Source organism: Centropristis striata, chromosome 1 (assembly GCF_030273125.1).
Source record: "Centropristis striata isolate RG_2023a ecotype Rhode Island chromosome 1, C.striata_1.0, whole genome shotgun sequence".
Classification (NCBI taxonomy): domain Eukaryota; kingdom Metazoa; phylum Chordata; class Actinopteri; order Perciformes; family Serranidae; genus Centropristis; species Centropristis striata.
The window spans coordinates 16,815,466-16,842,791 of NC_081517.1; the positions used below are offsets into that span (position 1 = coordinate 16,815,466).

General features: G+C 40.4%; 1 protein-coding gene and 1 non-coding gene across 2 annotated transcripts; one reads left to right on the forward strand and one right to left on the reverse strand.

Annotated features, from left to right (window-relative positions):
• Nucleotides 1–795: 795 nt before the first annotated feature.
• trnar-ccg (transfer RNA arginine (anticodon CCG)) lies at nt 796–868 on the forward strand. The gene has a single exon. It is a non-coding gene; the product is annotated as a tRNA-Arg (tRNA).
• A 5,983-nt stretch (nt 869–6,851) lies between these two features.
• Nucleotides 6,852–26,891, reverse strand: LOC131971391 (transmembrane protease serine 6). The gene is made up of 18 exons (XM_059332819.1): nt 26,651–26,891; nt 24,702–24,828; nt 24,024–24,166; nt 23,757–23,824; nt 20,215–20,402; nt 20,076–20,117; nt 19,231–19,435; nt 18,953–19,089; nt 18,744–18,856; nt 18,519–18,628; nt 16,061–16,203; nt 15,848–15,946; nt 14,781–14,894; nt 14,342–14,458; nt 13,609–13,777; nt 12,373–12,650; nt 9,422–9,558; nt 6,852–7,494 (listed from the first exon to the last, which is right to left on the reverse strand). Exons 1-18 carry the CDS (start codon nt 26,723–26,725, stop codon nt 7,330–7,332), a joined length of 2,430 nt encoding a protein of 809 aa, XP_059188802.1. The 5' UTR covers nt 26,726–26,891; the 3' UTR covers nt 6,852–7,329.
• Nucleotides 26,892–27,326: the final 435 nt, after the last annotated feature.

Sequence of the window (27,326 nt, forward strand, 5' to 3'; positions counted from 1 at the left end):
TTAAAAATATGTTGCCCAGTTTATATGTGAATGATGTTGGTTCGGTGTTATATGCTCATACCTGATGTAAAAATTGTCAATGTCTACTTGGATTCAAGTAAAGACAAGGCATACATTATGCAGTTCTGTTTGGCTGAGATATAATCAGCTCCATCTGTCCTTCTAACTGTTTTCATCGGCAAAGCAAAACATAAGAGCAGCAAGATGGCCAATGTCCATAATTTAATCAACATCCCACGCCAAGTCTGCCGGCCTTCTCCTTCTGGCTCGCTCCTCTGCATAATTATAGTAGCCAGTCCGCTACTTTGGACTGCATTCATTTCTGCTTCTACTTTCCTGATAAATGTACTGATCAATTGTTTGGCTGATCTACAGTACATATGGATGGATTACTGAATTGGTTGACTGCATGATTGATTAACTGACTGAAGAGTAAAAGGTTGAGGGAGCTGCAGGCCTCCTCCATAACTCAACTATAGTTGTATTTTCTGCCTGGCACTCTCTGCAGTGTGAGTGGGAAACAGCTAATTATGTAGAAAAACAAGCTGCGATACTGCACCATTTCCTTTCGACCTCCCAGAAATATAACATTTATGATGTTGCATAGCTGATTGTGGCACATTTTAGGAAAAGTGTGATATTACCTCGTTTTAATCCTCTGGGGATATGTGAGTGTGACAGTGTCTGGGAGGCTGTGAAAGTCCCCATGCTACAACTTTATCTCAGTCAGGCAGATTCTTAAGGAAACCACCAACAACAGCAATTTTTTATTTGTTGTTGTGCCTATGTTTTGTTGGCCCAGTGGCCTAATGGATAAGGCATCAGCCTCCGGAGCTGGGGATTGTGGGTTCAAGTCCCACCTGGGTCAGAATAATATGTTGTATTATTTATTGTCATGATTGCAAGCTGTAAATCCCAACGGGAATGAGTTCTTAAACCCAGAAGCAAGTTATCTTTTTAGCGCCATGGGGTCTATCTCCTCAAACCTAATGAGGATTTTTGAATGGGTTAATTTTGGAGTCTAAATATGTTCTTATAAAGACAAGTGGCTAAATGAGACCACAGTGGTTGTCGGGGACATTAAACGTCATCACACAGATGGCAACTCTCTCACTAGTCCTCCTCACAGCCTCTAGTCATGTTGTTAGTGCTCTTGTAAACTCTTGTAGATTGTAAATTATGTTAATAAACGGTTTATTAGGCTACGGATTCACTAGCTGGTCAAAACAGCTGGTTAGCTTGTCGGAGACCATCTGAAGCTAACGGTAGTGACGCTGAGACTGTGGTGTAGTTCGCGTTAGCATAGCATTAACTTTTTACTTCTGTCAGCTGCATTAACGCTCTATATGTAATTAAAGTGGTGTTCATTTGGGAAGATTATCCTGCTAAGCAAAACACAAGCAGTGGCTGACTCATGGTTGAAAAAGCCACTCAAGTGCCCTCAACAGTGGTGAAAACGAGAGGAAGTGCCTTTTTGGCTGCCCTTTACATGTGCAAAAAATGATTGGGTGCCCCTTCATACAATAAATTATGATGATGTGCCCTCTCCTCCTCTTTTAAGAACAGGGATGGGCAACTTAAATGCTGGAGGGGGCCACAATTTTTAATTGACACTACCATAGGGCTACATATAGGACCGTGCACTTAACCAGATATGATGAAGCTGCGATTTTAAATATGTTTACAGTGCAGTAACTTAAAAAATTCCATGCTCAAATGCATGTTTAACAGTATAAATAGGAGTACAAAAGGTTTAAAGCAAAAATAACCACTTACTGTGATTTCTTTTTTTCAGTGCAAGAACAGCAGTAGTTAGCAGTAGTAGCAGTAGTAACAAGTAATTTTGTGCATTTTTACACTGCACTTTTAAGATTTCATGCTCAAATGCATGTAGTTGTACTAGAGCAAGAAAATTTGATAATGTGCCTTAATGAGTGCCCTGTTAGTGCTCTTCTGCCTGTCTGGTATCTTCATGGTTGAAAAAGTGTTGCTAAAGTGCCCTCTAGATGGTGAAAATGAGAGAAAGTGCCTTATTGGCTGCCCTGTATACATGAAAAAAAAATGATTGAGTGTCCTCTAGGGTGCCCCTTCATACAATAAATTATGATGATGTAAAAATCTTTCCTGTATTTTGCATGGGGCAGATAAATTATTTTTTTTATGTAATCTAATCTGCACTATTTTTTAACCTGTTTTTCCAATGTATCCTTTAGGCTAGATTATGTTAGGTTAACTGTATTTCCTAGTAAACGACAAAGCAAATGGTTGCCAACAATGACACAATAAAGTTTAAAATACGAATTCCCACAATTAAAAACGATCTATTCCATCTATTTAAGTTTTCAGTTTTAGCCACACCCCATTTAGAATGTTCAGGTGTCAGAGGGGGCTTAATATCTATGCTGAATACAGTCAGAGTCGTTACTCTGACATCCTACTACAGTGTGTGAGGTAGGTAATAAAGCAAGCTTTCTTTAAAGTTGTAAAGATTGAACTACACCAATGATACATCAGGGTTTCCCATTAATAACATAGACTGGCACTCCGCCAGAGTCTCATGTGCTGCGCTAACGTCACATTTCAAGCTACTGAAAGTATATTTACACTTCATAATGTAAAGTTAATTTGCGTTGTGTTGCCGTTGCTCTGCAGAGTGTCTGTCACCCGTCAGTCAGTCAAAACCCGACCCACCTCTCAGTCCTCCTCCGAACATAAACACGCATTCACACTCTTACACATGCTCCGAGCTGACACCCGTGCCTGTCTGTCTCAGTCCCTTCCACACATCATCTCTCTGTGTGCCTGAGTGCACGCGAGCTGAACTAAAAACTAGTAACCTGTCCGGGCCGGGCCAGTCAGAGGTGATCCAAACACACTGTTGCATGTGGCCGCGAGCTAACATTAGATAACAATTAAAGTTGTTTACCTGTCGCTAAACACATGCAGCTTTCAAAATTAGAGCACAGTGTGTCACAGAATCCATACAAAAGTTTACAAGAATACTGTCCAAATAAAATTCCTGAAATAAAACATAAAACAACCCTTATACTCCTTCAAATAATTCATTAAAATATGCAACGATCAAGATCAGTGTATATGATGGAATAGTGGCATCAGAATGTTTGAGAGGCCGTCTACTCCATGTCCTACTGGAAAGCCCTGTTAGCAGCAATTAAAAATGTTACAGTAGAATATCAATAAAGATTCTATAATACGGTATCAACCAACTGTGAAAAATGTTATGTGAGGTGTTTGCTCTCATTTAGCTCTCAAAGTGCACAAGATTGATGCATTTTACTTAAAAATTTACAAATTTTCTCCCGGGGAGGCATTACCCCGGACCCCCCTAGATGGTTCGGTTTGATGGTTTTAATTGTCAGTACCATATCATTAATTACCTTGATCTCCTTTTAACTTAATGCTAATCATAATCAAGGATGAGGACTATTTCATCATACGTGATGCATCATAGCTTTTTGCGCACTGGTGGGGCCCCATGTTGTGCAGAATGTGCCTTTTTTATTTTTCGCTCCTGCCCTTCAAACAGTCTGAGTCTGCCACTGCATGTTAGCATCAGAAACGTGTGTTTTCCACAAAGATTATTTTCTGCAATCATCCACAAAATGCAATGCAAGAATCCCATAGGAGAATTCTCAACAGACCCCATTGCAATGCTACTTGGCCTACAAAATTATGCCATTTTGTTTGCTCTCTATTACTGGTTTTCAATGACGCACACTTGCTATTTGTGTTCAGTGGCGCCCACTACTGTCAGCAAAATGAAAAGAGCTTGATAACTATTTGAAATTAAATATCCCAAAATCCTGTGTGATGTCATTAACAAATACCACTGGACAAACAACATTGAACTTTATGAACAAAAATTTTTTTTAAAGTGCTCCATAGAAAATGATGAAGGTCATTTGATAAGTATTAAACATTACTGTATAGGCATTTGGCATGATAAAATGGTTTCTGTGGCCCCAGGAGGCCAGTTTTAGCACTGTTGTTCCGCCTCATTGAGCAGAAATGTCATTATGGTTTACAGCCTAATAAAATACCAATTACACTGAAAATGGGAAGTTCCAAATATTGAAATATTCCCCAAGGATTAGGGCTCATTTCCAGACTGAAAAAGACGAGCAGGGAGAGGGGAAGTTAATGAGACACGGAGGAGTAGAGGGAGTAGATAGATTGATGGATGGATGACCTGCTTCTCTATGACTCAGCGGAATCGAATTCAAACAAACAATCTCTGTTCCAGTTTTATTTACAGAATCCAGTGACTGAACATCCAGCCTCGAGTAGGAAGGATGTCGAGCTCCACAACCTGCTTCTAGTCCCCTTGAGAATATTATTGTTGTTGATAATAAAATCAACTGAAAATAAAAATTACCTCTCGTTGCAGCAGTAATTCATAGACCCCAGAAATAACCTCTAACATTATACTTGTGCTGCGTTCACACCAGGGGATAACCAAATTTTTCATGCAGCATGTATAAATAAAAAGTCAACGCAAAGTAGCAACTAGACAAAGAATCTTGCAACCATATCACAATATTTCTGTCTAAGTGTGTTGAAAGTGCAACTCAAGCAAGAGGTTTATGTTGCAATAGTGCATTTCTCCTGCATAGCCTCCCTCTAATTGATCTGAACTTTGAGAAAACAAACATTTGAAAAGGCAATGACACTTGACGTCTTAGCTGCGAGCATCGCTGTAAACTTTTATTGTTGTGTATTAGATTCAGTTCCATATAAACAATGAAACTCCCTGTCTTCCGCTCTAAATTATGCTTGTTGAGCCGTGGAAAATCGTCGGAGCTCCCGCTATCATCAAGGCGGCGCAAAGCCAACTCGAAGGCGCCAAAAAACTTCACTGCCGATCCTGTAGCCTTTATCGAGCTGTTCAACAACATTAAGCCTGCCAGACAGTTTAACGCTAGCTTCTTGCTACTTTTCAGATGGCTGCGGCTACTTTATGGCAGGTGTTTTAGGTCTTGAACACCAGTTGGTGTCCACAACAGTTCCGTACTTGCATGTTGGAACAGCAAACAGGAAAAGCAATTCAGTATATGGCATTACTCACACAGGTGGCAACCTCCGGGTCTAAGCAGGGAGGCAAACCAGGAAGTGCCTTAAGCTGCATTCTACCAAAAATTCCAGTAGGGGGCGCTAAGTTCAGCTGCAGAAAGATTTCTGATTTATTTTTTCTTCTTCATTTCAATACAAAATGATAAAACTTCTCATTTGATTTTTTTCTGACTTTATTGATTTTAACACTATGGTCTCAATCGCTAGTAAAAAAAATCTTCTATAAGACAATTTCATGTTAATAGTTCAAATTGTGGCCCCATTTAGAAGAAAATAGAAGATAAAGAATCATATGATTTGGGCCGTGGCTACCTTTGATTGACAGGTGGCTAACAAGGCGAGCTGTCATCAGGAGAGAAGCAGAACAATGCGTATCTACGGCAACGTGTCAATAAAGTTATATATAACGTTATATAGATATAAAAAAGGTTTAGTGGTTTGGTCTTATAACTTTGACCCTTTCACACTGTATTTTCATTTTACTTTACACTGACAGTTTATTTGAACGTTTTGTTCAGTAAAAATGTCTTGTTCAGCATTTGGTTGGACTAACAGACACTCCAAGGAGTCGCTGTTAATTTTTTCTGAGGTAAGTAACGTACATTTTGTTTTTTCCTAGCCAAAACTAACATCCCAGTTAATGTTAACATGAATTAGCAGCGACTTCTCTCAGTTGGGATGCCGGTGTAGAGAAGCGTGTAGTCAGTGATCAGATCCCTCTCCTCCTCCACAGTCCAGATGTGGTCTGCTCTCGTATCGGAAACAAGATGGCGATGAGTGTAACGCTGAACTCGATGCTTCCAAAGGGCAGTCCACAAACCAATGGGTGATGTCACGGTCACAACATCCATTATTCATAATCTCTGAAGAATACAAACTAGCCGGCAAAGGAGCAGGGACAGTTGGGCATCAGAGATATATTAAAGGCAGTGTGAGCCAGAAAGACAGCTCATGTTACCCAATCACATTTCAGAGAAAATATAAACGCTATACCAATTTTCTGCAATTAAGTGGCAGTGTCCAGTTTTATTGTTGGACAACCTGAAAGGAACCAATTAGAGAGCAGCCTCAGGTCAGTATATGCTTTTACATAGTACTTAAATAAATATGATTGTTAATGACAGATTCTGAAAGTCTACAAGGAGCATTTTATGTATAATTGTTGTGTTGCATTGTAGTTTTTCATAATCATTTTTGCATTATTTTAATTTCCCTTGGTTAGTGTGGCTCTTTCACTGATGTTGTGATGGCTGTATTTGTATTTAATTGTATTTGTTTATTTTAACTGTGTTTTAAATGTTGTAATTTGCCACTTTTTATGCTGCTTTCTTGGCCAGGTCTCTCTTGTAAAATATTTTTTTTTAATCTCAACGAGCCTTTTTACCTGGTTAAATAAATGATATATATATATATATATATATATATATATATATATATATATATATAATATGTATGTCAAACATGTTTAATTAGACTTTCTTGTTCACATATTTATACCAGGGAGCCCCAGCACCCTGCATTTACCAGCCGCCACTGTGTGGGAGTGAGCAGTGAGTCGGCTATAATTAGCTGCTGCGTCATGCCAATTTACACCATAAACTTGATAAAACTATGAACATGAGGTTGGAATTAAACATCTATGCACAACAAAACATTAATCCACATGGGGCGACCTCTTTAAGTGTCCTGCTGAGTGATGCAGCACGCACTCTGATTCCGGACTTTCCAACAGAAACAAACACAATGTAGTCTACAATTGATTTAAAAAACAGAAGCATGTTTTATTAAGGGACAAAAGCTCAATATCTTTACAATATAAATGATTCCATCTAAAAAATGAAAATGATCGAAGAAGAGATGATACAACCTTTTTATTTCACTTTCTTAATTACTTCTGAAACCTGAGCTTCTTCTCCAGAAATATTAAAAATATCTTCCTTGAGTCCTAGAACCATTTTTTACTTATAGCTCTTCTTACAAACAATTCTTATTTAATTTCCCTTATTTTGGCATATTTCTTTTCATTGCATGCTGGATAAACACTTAATAATGTGTGTTCTGAAAGGTTATGCTGCATAAATAAGGTTTGATTATTATTAGCTTCATTGCTTTTTGGAGTAAAGACTTTCACACTTTACCACCTTGCTGTTTGGCCTAGAAACAATCTCAAATCATGTTCCAGTGCTTTTTATCTCCACATGGTTATTGTTGTATGTAAAGATAAAGCTCTCCGGTGTCTCAGTGGCTGCTGATGACCTGTTTGATCCAGTCACTGAGCCTGGTGATGCGAGTGTAGACGCCGTAGCGGTCTGGACGCCCGCAGCCTTTTCCCCAGCTCACCACGCCGGCCAGGAACCAGCGACCCGACGGCTCTTGGCACACCAAGGGACCGCCAGAGTCCCCCTGACAGAGACGGGCAACATTATAGGGCAAAGGGGTAAGAGTTTATCGTCTCTGCAGCACAGAATGACTGCAATTACTGACAAGGCTGATGACCAATGCTTGTGACTCAACTATGATATCATTCAGTGCTTGGATGTCTTGCTTTTAAAAATGAACGGCTTGTACTCTCTTTATGGGAAACACAAAGTCCGCTCCCTGAGGACTGTATACAGTTAATCCAGACCAGGGGTTGTCAACCTTTACTAACAAAAGAGCCATTGTTGGACAAAAAAGAGAAATAATGTCAGAACGGAGCCGCAAACTTTATTTTGAGCCTCACAATGAAGATGTAACAGCCTACTAAGTCTAAATTAGCCTACCAACATTGCTAATAAGTAATAATGAGCATTTATGAATATGATTTTGGCAGAATGCAGTGAAGAGCCAAGTGTAGCCTAAATGAGAAGCTGGACACCAAAGAAATATCTCAAGAGATCTGGAATAGCAAAGTGAGTCTATAGCTACAGAAACTCAAAATTAGACTTGAAATTGGCAAAATGTAGATGTTAAGATGCGGGGCTGTAGACGTTTTCATACCGTTTATAGGGAAAACAGAAATAACCGTTCATATTGTAAGATTTTTTTGTCACAGCCACAGGAAGCCACTGCAGATGGCCTAAAGAGCCACATGTGGCTCCGGAGCCGCAATCCTACCCCTGATCCAGACAGAAAGAGGAATAAACTAAATATACCATGAATAGAAGATGCTGAAATTTATATTAAATATTTAACCTTATTGAATTCAGTTACTATATATAGGAGTGGTGGAATGTAACTAAGTAGATTTACTCAAGTTCTGTACTTAAGTACAATTTTGAGGCACTTGTACTTAAGTATTTCAATTTTATGTAACGTTATACTTCTACTCCACTACATTTTGAGGCAAATATTGTACATTTTACTGCACTACATTTAGCTGACGGCTTTACTTTCCGGGTCGATATTTCACATGAATAACATGATCAATTGAAAGTGACTAGACATTCTTACAAATGAAAGCACATAAAAGTATATTAAGTAGTTAAAATGAGCTCTATAATGACATGCATGAATAGAAATAGTCCAATAATTTATTTGGAAAATATAAAACAATCTGAGTGAGTCCATTCTGCATGATGAGTAGTTTTACTTTTGATACTTTAAGTACATTTTGATGCCAATACTTTTTTACTTTTACTTCAGTGGGTTTTAAATGCAGGACGTTTACTTGTAGTTGAGTAATTTAACAGTGTGGTATTAGTACTGTTACTTAAGTAAGGGATCTGAATACTTTTCTCACCACTGATATATAGTGCCAAATATAAAGCTTGTGTTTTCATTTAAACCTGCATAAATGTATGTATTTTTGCCACTTGGGGGCAGCACATCTCCAGCACTAAACACAATTTTGACGTCTTATTTACTTATTATGGTGAATGTGTCAATAAAAAGTTTGGGGTTTTTTCACACATCCAGCAGGCACAAAGCAACATTAGCACTTGGAATCGTGTTTCTGTCCTCCAAATAAATATACTTCAGTTATTCAGTATTTTTTTAGCTCTATTTTGCTGCAGCTCCTTAAGGAAAATCAAAAACATCAGGCTTTTTAGGTGCTCATTTCTTGATTATGTATTCCAGATAGTTGAGTTTTTAGAGCTTATTCCCCTTAAACAGCCATCTGCAGCCAAAAACAAAGTTGATGACAGCAATGAGACTGAATCACAACAGTAAAGTTGTGGGCTGTAAAAGCAAAAATAACGAGTTTAAAGATGCTTTAAAAAACTCCTTAAATTTGAGGAGCACAGCAGATTCAGATGATTCTGTTCTTAATTATAGTGACATTTTAAATTCAAACTATACATAGCAGTGCATTATATCTTCTGTTTCATATTTATGAGTTTCTCTGTACCTGACAGGCATCTTTGGACCCGTTGCGGTAACCAGCACAAAGCATTCTGGGAGTGATTATGCGGCCATAAGTGCGGACACAGGTTTCCTCGCTGACCAGGCGAACGTCTGCCTTCTGAAGAATGTTACTGCCATTGCCTGCAGCGGTGAGAGGTGAAAGGTAAGTCAGTGAAGGCCAAAAGATCCAGAATCTTTTCATCTTTTTCAAATAACACGCAATGCATTAATGGGATTTTCAAAATAAATTAAAATATCTGCATTTACGTAATGTTGCTGTCGTATTTGGCTACATGCAAAAAGAAAAATGTTTAAATCTCGTAGAACTAAATCTGATATTTAACTGCGGACTTGTGATTCATTTTCCTGGAGCTGCAGATCAAACTACAAAACACACACAAACCCACAGAGAAAAATGTCACATACTGCAATCAAATCGAATCCTCAGCTTCAGCAGAAATAATTTAACATATATATAACATATTACATTATAAACAAAATGACCAGCCTGGAAATCTTCTTCATGGCTGTTGCTGCACACGTTATATATGCACACAGTTACCAACCAGCAGTTTTAAAAAACTGTTATAATAGTTTCACCCTTCCAATGAAAAGAAACCCCTTCTGTGGAAATGACGAGGTGTAACCACAATTTAACACAAACACGTCTATCTAAGTTTTTCTCTCTTAAGTTTCAAAACCATGCACGTCTTGAAATGGTAATAAGACTGTGTACCGGATGATGGTTTGCAACACCTTCTTCATCTGTTTATCTGAAACCACAACCCACACACTTCCACCCACATCCCTTCATCTCCTCCTGCCTCTTTAATTTAATTAGTTAATTTTATGTGTTTTCGCTCTGCTGTTATAATAGCATACCCACCAAATTACCAAAACTCCCTCACAATGCTCCCCACATCGTAACCCATTATTCCAAAATGCCATTGAAGAAATGTGGGTTGTTAACAGCCTGCACAAGTCACATAAACTCACTTCCTGTGAAAATACTGCATTATATTGCATAATACATAAGCCACTGGGAAAAAAAATCCGCTCATCCTGTCACTGAAGATTCAAAAGCCTTTATAACAAAATGAATGCTGCACTTTGGCCTTAATAAAATAAACCAACAAGTCAAAAGCACCAAATAAAAGTCCATCTTAAAAAGCTTCATGTTTATAAACCTGCATAGTTTCATTTATTAGTATGTTTTATTAGACATGCTCCTGTAGGTCACACATACCAAAGCCTGAGGTTAAATGGAAATTATAATGGGGATGAATGAAAAACTATTTCACCATTAGTCCTGAGAAATTTTGCAAATTTGTTGCAAAATATGTTGCAAATTTCTTTGCAACATAGTTTCCTCAGTACGTTCAAGGGGTCAGAGGGCAAATATGAGTCACAACTAATGGTGGTAAACGTTTTCAGATCCCTTATTTAAGTTAAAGTACTGCTATCACACTGTGAAGGTACTCCACTAGAATCAAATATCCTGCATTCAAAACTTACTTAATTAAAAATAAAAAAGTATCAGCATCAAAATGTACTTAAAGTACCAAAAGTAAAAGCAGTTTTAGATTAGATTAGATTCAACTTTATTGTCATTGCACATGTCACAAGTACAAAGCAACAAAATGCAGATAGCATCTAACCAGAAGTGCAATAGGCAGTAATTGTGAATCGTATTGCAATATGTACAGGAATGAATTGTATAAAAATGCAGTATATATATATATATATATATATATATATATATATATATATAGGTATAGATTATAAATAAAATAAATAATAAATGCAGATCTAACTGTACATTAGTGCAAGTAGATATATATATATATATATATATAAATATATATATATATATACATATACATACATACATACATACATACATACATATACACACATATATACATACATACACACACACATATATACACATATATATATATACAGTTGTTATGCAGAACGGACTCACTCAGATTGTTTTATATATTCCAAATATATTGTTGGATTGTTATTATTGATGCATTTATGTAAGCAGCATTTTAGTTTTATCAAGATGGGACTCATTTAACTACTTAATATACTGTTATGATGTTTAGTTAAAATAAAATGTTTAATGACTTTTGATTGATCATGTTTTTATGACTGTCCCAGTCTCTATTTTTTTTCCCAGTCCTATTTTTCACCACTTGGCCTCCTTTCCCAAATCCTCAACTGTTAACCTTTTCCCTAATCAGCTGAGCTTTATGTTTACTGGCCAATTTCCACTAACAGTTGCCAGATTGTCATTGCTGTTAATGCCTTTGCCAGCCAACATGACTGGTGAATCACAAGCTTAAGACTTGCAAGAAGTAACAAAGAGGAAAAGCTGCTGGAAGAGCCTCTGCAACTCAATCCTGTTCTTTACTTTGTTCCATGTTTACCTTACACCAGACTGTAACAATTATTCAAATCAAACAGTCTCTGAGGTTTTGAGGGGATGCAGGGTTAGCAGACATTGCTTCATTTTCGGGGGTCACAAGCCAAAACTAAATACCATCTTGTGTTGGGATCACACCTGTAAAGTTTCATGACTGCATCTTGCACAGTTTTGACTATAAACACCTGGAAAAGTACTCAAATCAACTTTTCGGATAGTTTTGGCTACAGTTGTTGTTACCAGGACCAGACTGTGCCATGATGACACACACACACACACACACACACACACACACACACACACACACACACACACACGCACACACACACACACACACACACACACACACACACACACACACACACACCAAGAGTCAAATGTGTTTTTCCCTTCCAAAATAAGATACTGGTGAAATAGGCCACTTGACAATGTCAAAGTGATTCTGATTTAATACTAAATCCCATTGTCTAGCAGCTTCCACATCCAACATTTCACCCTCTATCCTCTATGCCCTTACTCACCCCTTTCACGGCGATCCCCCCAGCCGGTGATCCAGCAGAGCAGGCCCGGCTCCAGCTGGTGGGTGGGCGGAGGCAGGCAGGCGGGTCGAGAATGTCCAGCCAGCACCATGGAGGCAGCTCGGTCTAGTTTCATCAGGGCCAGGTCGTAGTCCTGGGTCTCCAAGTCATAGTAATGGTGAATGTGGATTTGCTTAACTCGCACTACTTCTTCAGTAGGACTGCTGGGGATGAGCTTGATTTTCCGCAGGTAGACTGTCCACACCGAGAGGGAGAAGAAACTGGAAAGAGAAGAGTGCATTATGGGGTTATTAGTTATATCTTTCTCTTCCTAATACAAATTAAAATAACATTATCTAATCATCTACAGCAGGTTATTAAGGTTAACATTAAGTTTAATTATGACACTACATCAAAAGTTGAATCTCCAACAGATCTGTTGATTTATTTAGCCTATTTATTCCATTCATATACACCACCGGTTCCCAACCTAGGGGTCCCAACCCCACTAGGGGTCGCCAAAGCTTCACAGGGGGTCAAGAGGGCTTTGACCCTGAAGCTGCATTTTGACCAAAAGTACCATGCAATAACTTCATCTGGTACTTTTGAAGGCACTAAAAGGTCATGAAAACATTATGTCAGAGTTGAAATCAATGACCCCACCAACCTTCCAGCAATCCTGTTCATCAGGAATAGCAAATATTCAAACTTAGCAAATAGTTGTTTTTTACCTGCTGTGATTAAAAATTATTATGCACAGTTTCCATTTCAACTGCTTTAAATTACATTCCCTCATTTACAAAATGTTGCAGTAGCAGCAATTGTCAAAAAGTAAAACTGAAATATGAGCACTATACAAGAATGATGCCATCCTTATCTCAGAGGTCATTTAGCATGCAGATGAGAGGGTACTTCCACATTTTCAAAAAATCCCTATGGCACAGTTACTGCTAGTGTGCCATTGGTTAGGCCACTGGGTGCCAGTCTAAGGTTGCTGACCCCTACTCTACAGGATGTTGCAGCTATAGTTTTGGTCGTTGCCCAGCCAGCTGGGTCTGGCTTTAAAAGACGCGTATAAAAGCGTGTATACATACTTAAATGTGCTGGCTTTGAGTCAGCGAAACAGTAGAGACACAACAGTAGGTCTGAACATCAAAAGTTTCACATGTTTCAGTTTAGAAATTACATCCTAACATTTAAATCAACTCTCCATTTCCTCTTCTCTCTTCCTGCACTCACCGGTCATCATAGAAACAGTGGGCAGCAGTCGCCACCCATTGGCTGGAGATTAGCGTCCCCCCGCATATGTGGATACCCCGCACCTGAAGGCTGGCCTGCCATGGCCACTCCCCCTCCGTGGCATCGCTCCCCCCCACTATACGGCTGGAGAACTGCCTCAGGCCGCAGTCTCAATACACATAGAAATATAAAAAAACAACATACAGTTGCAAATATAGACAAATAAATGCTTCATTTTGTTGAACAAGAAAAAACAACAACAACATATATATATATATATATATATATATATATATATATATATATACATATATATATATAGATATATAGATATATATAGATATATATAGATATATATATCTATAGATATATATAGATATATATATCTATATGTAGAATCTCTGTTAGAATGAGACAGCCTGATGGCTGTAGGAGTGAAGGATCTTTTGTGAGAGGTGCCGTCCACTGCTGTTTTTTTATCCTTTTTTTAAAAAGGACAAAGACTAATCAAATCAAATTAAAGATTTATTATGATTTCAAATGTATTAATATTTCCTTTTTATTATGTATGTAAATATTACAATAAAATAGAAATATTTATATGTTAATTTAATCAAAATATATAATTAATTAAAGCATTATTTCTTGAAGATATCATAAAAAGTGATGGAAAGTGAAATTAACATAAATAAACACCAAATCATAAACACTTCACGTGTGTTTATCATCTTACCACAGTGCATCTCGTCTGAGGCGTCAGGGCAGTCAGCGACGAAGTCACACTCTGGGTTTGGCTTCTTCAAGCACGTTCCATCAGCGCACCTATAGGTCATATCTGTACACTGCACAGCTGGACACACACACACACACACACACACACACACACAAACACACACACACACACACACACATGCATGTTTAATGCTTTGCTTTGCATCTTTTCAAACCTTTACACAGCAGGACTGAGAGTTGGTTGATGTTGCATTTCTGGTTACACTGCATGTTATTTATTATTCTGCATGATTTTTTTTTTGCAGGGCAAATAGTGCCACAAAAAACATCTAACAAAGTTAGGTTCTAGGTTTTGTAGCAGGCTGGCATCTGGTATTTTGTGGGTGTGTGATGTGTAATGTGCTTGTGGCGGTGTGTATGTGTCTCTTTGAGAGTGTTACCATCAGTACAGTTCATCTCATCAGTTGCTTCAGGACAGTCTGGGAGTTGGTCACACACCTTGTAGTAGTCCACACACTTACTGTCCTCTGGACACTGGAACTGTGCCGCACACACTGAAACAAACACACACACACACACACACACACACACACACACACACGGAAAACGTAACAGCTTGCATGTGTGTCAGAGACATTGTAACAGGTAAAACCTTAGAATTACGCAACATAAAGCAGCAGACAGAGGTAGTCTGCTGTGCTTTTCACTTACAATTTAATATTTTGAGACTTGAATGTTTTAGGTATGTAAATAGAAAACCAGATACAGTGCATGTAGGCACATTTGACTATCTTATGTTGGGGAAATGGGACAAGGAGTATAAAAAGAAAAGTTTCTTCAGATATTCTTCATATCATGCCATACACCTAAAAAGCATGCAAGCACAATTACAAAGCTTTTGCTTCTGATGTGTTTCTATCACATCATTAATGCTTCTAGTCCTTAAATAGTATGTAATTAATGGCTAACGCATGCCCTACCAGGAGTTATACCATAAAAGCCAACTAATAATAGCATCATAGCTTGAAAGGCTGCCAAATCACAGGTTTTCCCACTGTGAGATACTGTCTGTCTGGTATAAAATTCTAATGATTAAAAAAGAGCAGGCCCATCAGATCAGATAAAATCACCTTGTGACTTTTAGGTCAGCCAGCTTTGGCAAGCTCATGTTTCAGATATGAACAATCCCTATTTTAGCAGTGTTTAGGCATTTAAAACTAGCAACTTTTTGTCTTGGCATGTGTGACATCATGGTGTGTCAGTGGATGCTTGTTTCACCCCTGATGATCCGGTTACTTTTCAAGAGTGGTTGCATCAGTGGTTGCAATTTATTCATCTTGAAGAATCTAGGGTAAGCTCAACATTATTTGACAGTAAATGTATCTGTTTCTAAATGCACTGGGCTTCACTTGCTTTGTGTCAAACCCATTCACTTTATAAGTTGTACCATGTGCCAAATTCCTGTTTCAATAGTGAATAAATCAATTGAAAACATTAAAAAAAATACCACAGTTCCTCTCGTCAAGTCCGTTGGGACAGTCCTTGATTCCATCACAGGCAGGAACACACAGGCCATTGGTAGTGCAAAGAAACTGGCCTGGACATGCTATAAAACACACACACACACACACACACACACACACACAGTACAAATAAATCCGTCCACAAACATTTTATTCATTTTTTTCATCCTAATGTCTTGACTTAAACCATAACTTACGATCTGTCAGGTTAAAGACCCTGTAGTGCAGCTGAAGGCCCGGCCCTGTGATTGACATTTCTGATGTCATGATAACGGTGACGGTTGTGGAGAGCAGTATGAGGCGTTCATTGTATGGCTGCATACCTCTGGTGCCACACAGTCTGAGAACAGGACAGAGACACTAAAATCAAATGGAAACTCTGGTTATGAAGGTCTCCCTGCAGAGACAACAGGAAGGTCCTGGCAGAAGCCTACAGGTTTGATATTTGAAAAAAAAAAAACTGTGGGGGGCTGAATACTACTGATAAAAGCACATCTTTATCAGATTGAAAAGAAATGCCTCTAAATTGAAATGAAAAATAGCTTCTAACAGGAGGCTAATATGGGACGCTCCTGCCCCCTGTTGGTCAATCATAATATAATCATTTGGTGATATAAAAATAACATTTTTGCTGATTTGCTAATTTGGTCCCTTTTTGTTTGCATTTATTATGAAGCTAATGGAAAGGTCTGCACATTATGGCCTGTTTGGAAACCTTTTACCAACCAATGCTTTCCTGTCAGACACTGCTATAAATAGAAATCAGTTTCAGAAGCTGACAAAACACTCAACTCTTTCTGCTCTCTCTGCTCTGAAATGTAGGAGTATTCTGTCAGGTAATTTCCATTGTTGGGAGGGTTACTTGCTTCTACAGATTACTCAATATATGCTCTAAAATGTCATCTGTAATGTATTTTGTTAGATTACTCAAATTAAGTTTTGCATTATAAATACTTTGGATTACTTTTGGAATACTTCAAAATCATCTTGTGGCTGGTGCACTTTGTGCGCAATTATAAAGATAAGAATAAAAAAGTAAAAATATCTGTTTATCATAGGGCTACACCGTGGTGTAGTGGGCCTGCTGCTCTTCTGTGTGGAGTTTGCATGTTCTCCCGGTGTCAGCGTGGGTTCTCACCAGGTACTCCGGCTTCCTCCCACAGTCCAAAAACATGCACTTAGGTTTAATTGGTAACTCTAAATTGCCCGTGTAAAAGGGGGCGTGAATGGTTGTCTGTCTCTATGTGTCAGCCCTGTGATAGTCTGGTGACCTGTCCAGGGTGTACCCCGCCTCTCGCCCAATGTCAGCTGGGATCGGCTCCAGCTCCACATGACCTGAGTGTGGATTAGCGGTTAAGCACAATGAATAAATGAATGTTCATGGTAAACAAGTGCCTCATATGAAATTAATTTTTTATGAACTAGAAGGCCACTCAGGGAGCACAGACCTCTGCCAAAGCCATGCTCTATCTCGCAAAGTTAACAAAAGTGAGAAGTAATGTGTAAAATGTAAAATGTAATGCCTATTTTCTTGGCCCGTGCTTCAGCCTTCCACCAACTTTTATTTAAATCAGCCCAGTAGTTTTCCTATAATCCTGCTCACAAACAGAAAACCAAACTAAAAATATAACATCATTGGCAATAACTACATTCAGACATCACCAATTAAAAACTGTAACAGAGTACAGTTGGGCATATTTTGCGTTTTAAATATGTAATATTGCATTCTGTTACCCCCCAACACTGATACTTATGTAAATATGTCTGTGTATTGCTGCCACCTGTGTGTTGTTTGGTATCTGACAGTGAAACAAACTAAAGTAGTAGAAGTTTTAAATCCAGACTATCCTGCTGTCTCTGGTCCCTGCACACCTGAGAGGTTTACTCTCTGTCATATATGACGGGTGCTTTATTCTATCATTCCAGTTTTTCATGAATCTGTCAATCAATTTGTTCCTGTCATCAGTCTACATGTCATCAGTTTCTGTTTCTGTTACTTAGTGCTTTTTGTGGGCCCCTGTCAAAGGTGCCCAATTGCAGTCTATAATAAATACATAAACTGTTTGTGATGGGTCCCATTTTAAAATGTCACACACTATCAGGGGGTTAGGGCCAGTGGTGCAAAAAGTATACAGATCCCATCTTAAGTAAAAGTACTAATAGCACACTGAGAAATCCCCTCACTACAAATAAAAGTATTAGCAATGTACTTAAAGTATCAAAAGTAAAAATACTTGTTGCTCAGAATGGTCCCACTCAGATTGTTTTATATTTCCCAAATATATTATTGTATTATTATTATTGATGCATTTATGTCAGCAGCGTTTTAATTTTCTCAAGCTATGGCTCACTTTTACCACTCATTTACTGTTATTTAATTGAAAACATGTTATACATAATATTTGTTTCATTTCTTTTAATGTTAACTCTCAAACTGAAAAGTAACTAAAGCTGTCGGCTAAATGTCGTAAGTAAAAAGTATGAAGATACATAAAATGGAAATACTCAAGTAAAGTACAAGAACCTCAAAATTGTAAGTAAATGCAAAGCTGTAACTTTCCTAATATAATTACAATCTGTTATTTCTTCAGATTAAATTGATTACATAACTTTTAATGATGTTCTTGTTCTCAGACTCATTGAGGCACAGCCTACCTGCGGTTCTGGATGAACCACTTTCCCTGGCTGCAGATCTGGTTGAAGCCGGCTCTTTTCAACTCGTAACCTTCAAATTCCAGAGACAAGCCCATCCCTACACTGGGCACCTGAAGTCATACGGGACAATAATAATAAAAAGAGAAAAAGGATACAATCAGGTACAAACACAAACAAACATATAATTAGCATGAGGGGCTGTAAATCATTCAGTCAATCATTTACAGTAAAGGTCCAGTTGCAGATGGTGTCTGGGGGGTAGTAGCTGGGGAAGAAAGGCGTTCTCAGTGACCCCTGCACCCCTGATACTGCCTTTAGCTCTATAGTGGAGTTACAGTCTGAGAAAGAGAGAAAAGCACGACAATAACAATCCATTCAACTTTGAATTTTAACCGAAATAGTAGAAGAAGGCCTGGGCTTTCAAGTGGCCTTACCCTGGTGCTCCCGGACCCGTGCAGAGAGAGAGATGGGCTTCTTGTAATTGTACAGAGTCTGTTTCCAAACTACTGTCATCCACTCGCCTGAAGACAGGACACGCGCCACAGGCTCAAGTTCGCTGTAGCCAAACACACTGGGAGGACAGAGGGGGAGAAGGACAGAGAGAGACAGCAGGGAAAATTCATTTTAAAAATAGATAAAAAGGGTAAAAACATCATACAAGCCTGATATGTCAGAGAAAATGAATGTATCTAATTCTGTTGAGGAAACTCACAGTGTGATGAGGTCAATATCGGAGGGCATTTGGGAGTTGTATACCGACAGCGTGTCCCAGCATTCTGGCAGCAGCCACTCTACGCGGAGCTCCAGCTGGGTGCCAGGGGCGGCCCGGAGGCGCCACATGCAGGAGGAGCGCTTCGTGTCGGGGCCACGGAGAGCCACGAGGCTGCTGGACTCCACCTTCTGGTAGTAGTAACAGTCTTGTGAAAAGAATGCCAAGAAACTGAGAGTTAGAAACTTGGAAGTCTTACGTGTTGGGGTTTTTTGCAGAAATGTAAGCCTGATTTGCTTTGATTTTTTGATTTAAGGGAATTATGAAATTAACATCAACATCAATGTAAAGAGATTCTGCTGCATGCTGATCAAAACATGTGAGATTAGCATGAGAGGGGGGGCAGGTGAGAGGGGAGACAGGTGAGGGGGGACAGGTGAGAAGGGGGACAGCTGAGAGGGGACAGGTGAGGGGTACAGGTGAGAGGGAACAGCTGAGAGGGGACAGGTGAGAAGGGGGACAGGTGAGAAGGGGGACAGGTGAGAGGGAACAGCTGAGAGGGGACAGGTGAGAAGGGGGACAGGTGAGAGGGGACAGGTGAGAAGGGGGACAGGTGAGAGGGAACAGCTGAGAGGGGACAGGTGAGAGGGTACAGGTGAGAAGGGGGACAGGTGAGAGGGAACAGCTGAGAGGGGACAGGTGAGAAGGGGGACAGGTGAGAGGGGACAGGTGAGGGGGGGACAGGTGAGAGGGTACAGGTGAGAAGGGGGACAGGTGAGAGGGGGCAGGTGATGCATTGATAAAAAATAAGAAATGATGGACAAGCAAATGAAAATAAAATGTGATACCAAATGAGGCTTTCAAAAGCTCTATGACTTTGGAGTCGATTTCTGTAAGGAGCAGAACACAGAGAAGAGATTTCCTCACACACTTTAATTTCCTGTCTTAAAAACACAGCAACACTATCTGTTCCTCTCTTTCTCTCACCACTGACGGAAAGCGAGGGGAGGAAGAGGAGATATCCGGAGAAGTTGGCTGTCTTCTTATCCTCTGACTCTCTGTATTTCTTCAGGACCTTCTGCAGGCCATTTGTGACCGTCTCCCCTGTGACCCTCTCAACATGGCTTTTTGGAACCGACATTATTATCCAGAGGTGAGCCACAACACTCCCCTGCCTGCAGAAACAAAGTAGTGACCAAAATTCACACAGTAAGTTTAGTTAAAGATGTATCAAAATGGTTACTAAGGCAGGCTAAAAGGAATGTTTTCTGAAACCACATCACTGTTAAGGTGACTAATTAATCCACTAAAGGTCAACAAAACACTTTTTATGTGCTCTAAAATCCCGGATGAATGGTACATCCTTTAAAACCCAGGCTTGAATTTTGGTATCCGAGCTGGTGCACACTATTAAAAAAAGTCACTGAGCCTGGAAGCCATCTTTATTATCAGTAAGCAAAGCATTGATTACCAAACCCTATCAATGAATTAAATATTAAGTAGAATAAACATGTGAGTGAGTTTTTTTTCTCTTCTCTGAGTTAAATTACCCCCGATAAGTATGTAGTGTTAAAAGATTTAAAAAAGGGCGCCAGCAACATTTTCTAGCATGGACATCGATCTGTATGACACTGCATGGTGTTTTCTTGATTTTAAAGCCACCCTAGGTGGGGCGCTTCATCACATTTCTTCCACTGGAAGAGCATCTTCATGGGCACTTTATCATGTTTTCTCCATATGTGGGCAGCCTTGAGGGCTCTCCATTGGAAAAGCACCCTATCCATCCATCCATTCATCCATCCATCCATCCATCCATTTTCCTCCGCTTATCCGGGTCGCGGGGGCTGCAGGCTAAGCAGGGCATTCCAGGCGTCCCTCTCCCCAGCCAAAACGTCCAGCTCCTCCTGGGGGACCCCGAGGCGTTCCCAGGCCAGGAGAGAGATATAATGCCTCCACCTCTAACAGGAGGCGCCCGGGAGGCATCCTTACCAGATGCCCAAACCACCAAAGCTGACTCCTTTCGACGCAAAGGAGCAGCGGCTCTACTCCGAGCTCCCTCCGGTGGCTGAGCTCCTCACCCTATCTCTAAGGCTGAGCCCAGCCACCCTATGGAGGAAACTCATTTCAGCCGCTTGTAACCGAAATCTTGTTCTTTTGGTCACTACCCAAAGCTCATGACCATAGGTGAGGGTTGGAACGTAGATGGATCGGTAAATCGAGAGCTTTGCGTTCCGGCTCATCTCCTTCTTCACCACGACAGTCCGGTAAAATGCCCGCATCACTGCTGACGCTGCACCAAACAGCCTGTCCATCTCATGCTCTGTTCTACCCTCACTTGTGAACAAGACCCCGAGATACTTGAACTCCTTCACTTGAGGCAGTACCTCTCTCCCCACCCAGAAGGGGCAGTCCACCGTTTTCCGGCAGAGAACCATGGCCTCAGACTTGGAGGTGCTGGCTCTCATCGCAACCGCTTCGCACTCGGCTATGAGTGGCAATGAATGCTGGAGGTTCCGGTCTGATGAAGCCAAAAGAACCACGTCATCTGCAAAAAGCAGAGATGCAATTCCACTGGCACTGTCCCAGACCTCAACGCGACACTGAAGAGTTGTGTCAACCATGACAGCCCAACAGTGTCCAGAGCCTTCAGCATCTCAGGGCGAATCTCATCCAACCCTGGCGCTTTGCCGCCGGGAAGCTTTTTGACTACCTCAGCGACCTCTGCCAGGGATACTGATGAGTCTGTGCCTCCTCCACAGAGGACGTGTTGGCTGGATTAAGGTGTTCCTCAAAGTGCTCTTTCCACCGTCTGACGACATCCCCAGGTCGGGTCAGCAGGTCTCCTCCCCCGCTAAGCACAGCTTGGGCCAAGCCCTGCTTTCCCTTCCTGAGTCGCCCGACTATCCAGAACCTCTTTGAGGCCATCCGAAACTCCTCCTCTAAGGCCTCCCCGAATTCCTCCCATACCTGAGTTTTTGCTTCAGCGACTGCCGCAGCTGCAGCCCTTCTGGACGAATGTGCTGTCTGCTGCTTCCGGAGACCCCTTGGCCAGCCAAGACCGAAAGGCCTCCTTTTTCAGCTTGACGGCCTCCCTCACCGCTGGTGTCCACCAGCAGGTTCTTGGGTTGCCTCCACGACAGGCACCGACGGCCTTCAGACCACAGCTCCTACCAGCCGCATCAACAATTGAGGCTTTGAACATGGCCCATTTGGACTCCATGTCCCCAGTCTCACCCGGGATGCTGGAGAAATTCTTCCGGAGGTGTGACTTGAAGACCCTGCAGACAGGGGCCTCTGCTAGACGTTCCCAGTACACCCTCACTACACATTTTGCCAGGTCTGTCCAGCATCCTCCCCCGCCACCTGATCCAACTCACCACCAGGTGGTGATCAGTTGACAGCTCTGCTCCTCTCTTCACCCGAGTGTCCAGAACATGCGGTGGAAGATCTGATGATACGATAATAAAATCGATCATCGGTCTTTGGCTAGAGTGCTCTGGTACTAGGTACACTTATGAGCAACTCTATGTTCGAACATGGTGTTTGTTATGGACAAACCGTGACTAGCACTGAAGTCCAATAATAAAACACCACTCGGGTTCAGATTGGGCAGGCCGTTCCTCCCAATCACCCCCCTCTAGGTACCATCATCGTTACCCACGTGAGTGTTGAAGTCTCCCAGAAGAACTATAGAGTCTCCAGGCGGTACCCCTTCCAGGACACCACCCAGAGACTCCAAGAAGGCCGGGTACTCTGAACTGCTGTTCAGTGCATAAGCACAGACAACAGTCAGAGACCTTCTCCTTGCAACTTGCAGCCGCAAGGAGGTGACCCTCTCGTTCCTCGGGGAGAACTCCAACACAGCGGCGCTCAGCTGGGGGCTCGTGAGTATCCCCACCGCCGCCCGGCACCTCTCACCCTGGGCAACTCCGGAAAAGGAGAGAGTCCAGCCTCTCTCCAGGAGTTTGGTTCCAGAGCCCACGCTATGTGTGGAGGTGAGCCCAACTATTTCTAGTTGGTAACGCTCCACCTCCCGCACAAGCTCGGGCTCCTTCCCCACCAGTGAGGTGATGTTCCACGTCCCCAGAGCTAGCCTCTGGAGCCGGGGGTCAGTGCGCCCAGTTACCCGCCTTCGCCTGCTGCCCGACTCACACTACACTCGACCCCTATGCCCTACTCTGCGGGGGGTGGGCCCACAGGTCGAAAAGCACCCTAGAAGATACTTAATCACATTTTCTGTACTGGAGAGGCAACTTAGAGGGCATTTTATCATGTTTTCTCCATTTGAAGGCACCCTAGAGGGCAATATGCTATGTTTTCTCCACTGGAAAGGCACCCTAGGAGTAGTTAATTGCATTTTTTCTACTTGAAAGGCACCTTGGAGGGCATGTTTTGTCAACCATGGGGGCATCCAAGAAGGCACTTTTTTTTAACATGGGTGCAACAAAGGGGTGGCCTCCGTTGCCCCTCCCCCTGAGTCCACCAGTGACTGAAAAGGTTTTCTATTTGAAAAGGTTTAAACAACGTACCCAAAGGCAAACACAGTGGTGCCGTTGAAGTATCGAGAAAAACTTGAGTTCATCATTATTTCCTTTACCTGAAAGACAAAGAAAGACAATATCACCTGTTCATGGCTCTTGTTGATTTGTTTCCCACCAGAGCACTGCTGTCAGGTAGCTTAACTGCTTCAAATTAAAAAAAAATCAATAGCAGTCTGGATGCATTCAGATTATAACCAGGTAATTCTTGTGTACATCATTATCGGAGGAATGTATTTATTCAGGGTCCCTGCTCACCATGTTTTGTACTGCCTTGGCCTCTTTCTTGTAAGCCAGGCTGCTGTGAGAGGACAGATCAGCAGAGAAGTTCCTGTTGAGGATGGTCAGGTAGGCTGTGTACTGCTGCCGGACACGAGGCTCCAATTTCCAAACTTTGTATTCTGTTACGAAGAAGTGTAAAGATCAACACAGTCTAAAAAGGCTAAACATGACTAGATAGTCCACAGCCAAACTGACCTACAGACCAATATTGCTGTCCTTAAAGTCCTTCTGCTTGGTTGACTAAATAACCTAGCTGGCGGGCCATCAGTATATCGTGATCCCAGTTTTCTTCATGTAGGATGATGTTAGTCATCAATAGTAGCCAGTTCATTGCAGGGAGGGCATTGACTTCAAAGGGGCACATATTAATGTTATGAACCCTTATACACCTATAGGTTTAGATAATTAATTAATTAATTAATTAAGTCATGTTTATTAGATATTTTTAACAACTTGAGACACTGGGCTATATCTCAAATTAATCTTCAGGTTCACAGCTTTCAGATGATGTCCATCACTTCTATGTGGCATATGTTGTTGACCTGCTATCTCCCCCTAAACATCCACTGCCCACAACCACCAATTCTCCAAAAAAAGGACTTTGAATACTAACTGGCTAACAAATAAAGAGGAAGATAAACAATAACTCCTTACCCAGGAAGAACCAGGCTAGTGTGGCTCCTGCAGCTGTTAGGATGAGGATGAGGAAGGCCAGGACACATCTACGGGTCCTGTAACTCTTCCTGGTGGGTGGACTCACAATTTGACCGCCAGCTTCTACCTGTGAAGGAAAGACAACACTTTGACTTTCTTCTTAAAATAGCTACGATATATTCAGTCAGAACTGTCTTTTCATGTTGTGTCTTATTAGGGGAACACCAGGGAGGCATTCCCATTGGATTATGTTTAGCCACAGGGCTTTTTACTTTCTCTACCCTGGTGAAAGCTCTTCTCAGACAATAGCATGATCTAAACAGCCAACATAAGTTTTACAATTTTGAAAAAAACAAAACTTTTTCATCACCAACAACTAAGAAACTTATAATTATCTTACTCTCATTAGTTAGGGGAAACTGATATATTTCCCTGTTATGTCCTGTATTATTTACAAAGGACTCAGAAATTTCCCCAGGTCTGTTGGCGCTGTTGTTGATGAAGCAGAAATCATTAAAGTATATGTGTGTGTGTATATATATATACACATTTGTATATATATGTATAGAAAACTAATTTATTTTAGCATTTTTTAATCATTGGATAATTGCACATTTACTTTAATACTATTATAGGTAAAGTTTGTGATCATGTTTTTACTATAACTCAGCCCCATCATGTTTCAGTGTTTTAGTTTTGCAGATAGGAGAAAGGACGGATGCATATGTATATAATTAAAAGGGCATATTTTAATTTTCAGCCTTCTGAGCTTATTTAAAAGATAACTGTACTTATGTAGCATTACCATACTTTCCTTAAAAAAAGATTAAAATTGACGCAGCATGAAAATGCAACTTCATCGCAAGGTCTCTCTGCAGAAGTCTGGTTAACTCTTCTCCCTAACTTCACACCCCTAGGATATATTTTCTTTCTCTTCTTCAGTCTTGTAGTATCAAGTGGCATCACAAGCCACAAACTCCTTTATTCACTACAACCTTTGTCACGTTATACTCCCCAAGACCCGTAAACAGACTTTGATGTGGAGTAAGTTTCCTTTGAGTCTCTTCTAACGTGTGCATGGTAAAACTTTTTGAAACAGACTTAACAAAGGGAGGCTCGTCCAATGAGGGTCACATGACAGGAAGAGGTTTAAAGGGCAGGAAACCAGAAAAGCAGCTACTCTTCAGCTGCACACACAAACCTTTCAGATAGATACAGTATCTTTGATAAGTTATATTAACTTACTATATATATACAGAGCTTAATAAATTTGTAAGACCCCCGGTTTATGCCACAGCTGTCCTATTAACAGCATTAGTAATTACCAAATTATCTTTTTTTATGGTTCTGTAATGGTAATACACCAGTATGTAGAAGCTCTTTAACCCAGATGATATTTTAATGCAAACATATAATTATTATTGTTATCCTTGAATTTACAAATTCACTGTTATAAAAAAAACATCTGTAAAAATAGTAAATCACTTATTATTTCTTGATTAAGAGTCAAATTATAGATATTTACTTGCATTCCTGAACTGAAAAATTAGTTTTAGTGGTTGAATGTTCTGCTTGATGAATTTCTGGATAAAATCTGGCTTAAAAAAGGTGAATTAAGTTTGTTATTTGCCAGATAAGTAACAACAACATTTTAGTTTTAAACAAGCTTTTAAATATTTCTAAAATATTTATGTTTCTCGTTTTTGTGACAGGTGATACTAATACAATTGTTAAGCACTGTATATGTTTACATAATTCCTGCATCTATATTAATTTCATTCTGCAAAGTTATACACTTAAACAACAGCATCCATTCTGAAAGCAGCTGACATTCTGTTAAAGATGAGTTAACTCTAATAACTCCATATGTTTGATAGATAATAATCTGAAGCTCCTGGGTGATAATAATCAGACTCTGAAGCATTTTTTTTAGTATGAGCATTACTGACCCCATTGTTCAGAGCAGCAGGTGTGACCTCCTGGTCGCATGAAATCGACTTCTTAGAGCCGTGCCCGAGCGCCATTGCATCACTCCGCTCCCTTTGCTCCTTGAGAAATCATCTCACTGCCACATATGAATTTCCAATTTTGCCACTTTTTATTTTGCATCGCTGGAAAGCACATAAGCAGACATGTTGCTCGAATAGACAGAGAATGGCTCCCTCTCTGTTTGTAAGTCCAAAGGTAAAAAACAAAAAAAAGTAAATCAATACTTCCCAAAGCTTGCTTGGATCTGTCTGTTTAGTTACTATCTCTATGCTTTGACTGGAATAAAACCATACACTAAGTCATAAATTATGGCTTCATTATAACCAATTGCATAGCACGGCTTCATCTGAAAGGAGCAGCAGAGTTAAATTAGTATAGATAATACTGAGGTCACAAATCATTACTAGGCAACAGTGATGCTTCCAGTCTCATCCCCTGCACAAATAAATCTACTGGGATTGAAGCAGAGTGAAGCTAGGCAACTCATTTCCCACAGTTCCTTTCATGCAAACAGTAGATCCCAAGTGAGTTCACAGCACAGCGCGAAAGAGCACCTGAAGCAAATTAGTTCACACTTAAAGACTGCTTTAAAGACTCAACATTTTTACAAAAGAAGTTTTCTTTGAAGTTCAAAGC

Coding starts and splice junctions, on each gene's coding strand:
- LOC131971391 (XM_059332819.1), bottom strand. CDS start 26,725: ATGGCGCTCGGGCACGGCTCTAAGAAGTCGATTTCATGCGACCAGGAG. Junction 19,090..19,230: donor GATATTGACCTCATCACACT/GTGAGTTTCCTC, acceptor CTGTCCTCCCAG/TGTGTTTGGCTACAGCGAAC. Junction 12,651..13,608: donor CACTGTTTCTATGATGACCG/GTGAGTGCAGGA, acceptor TTCTCTTTCCAG/TTTCTTCTCCCTCTCGGTGT.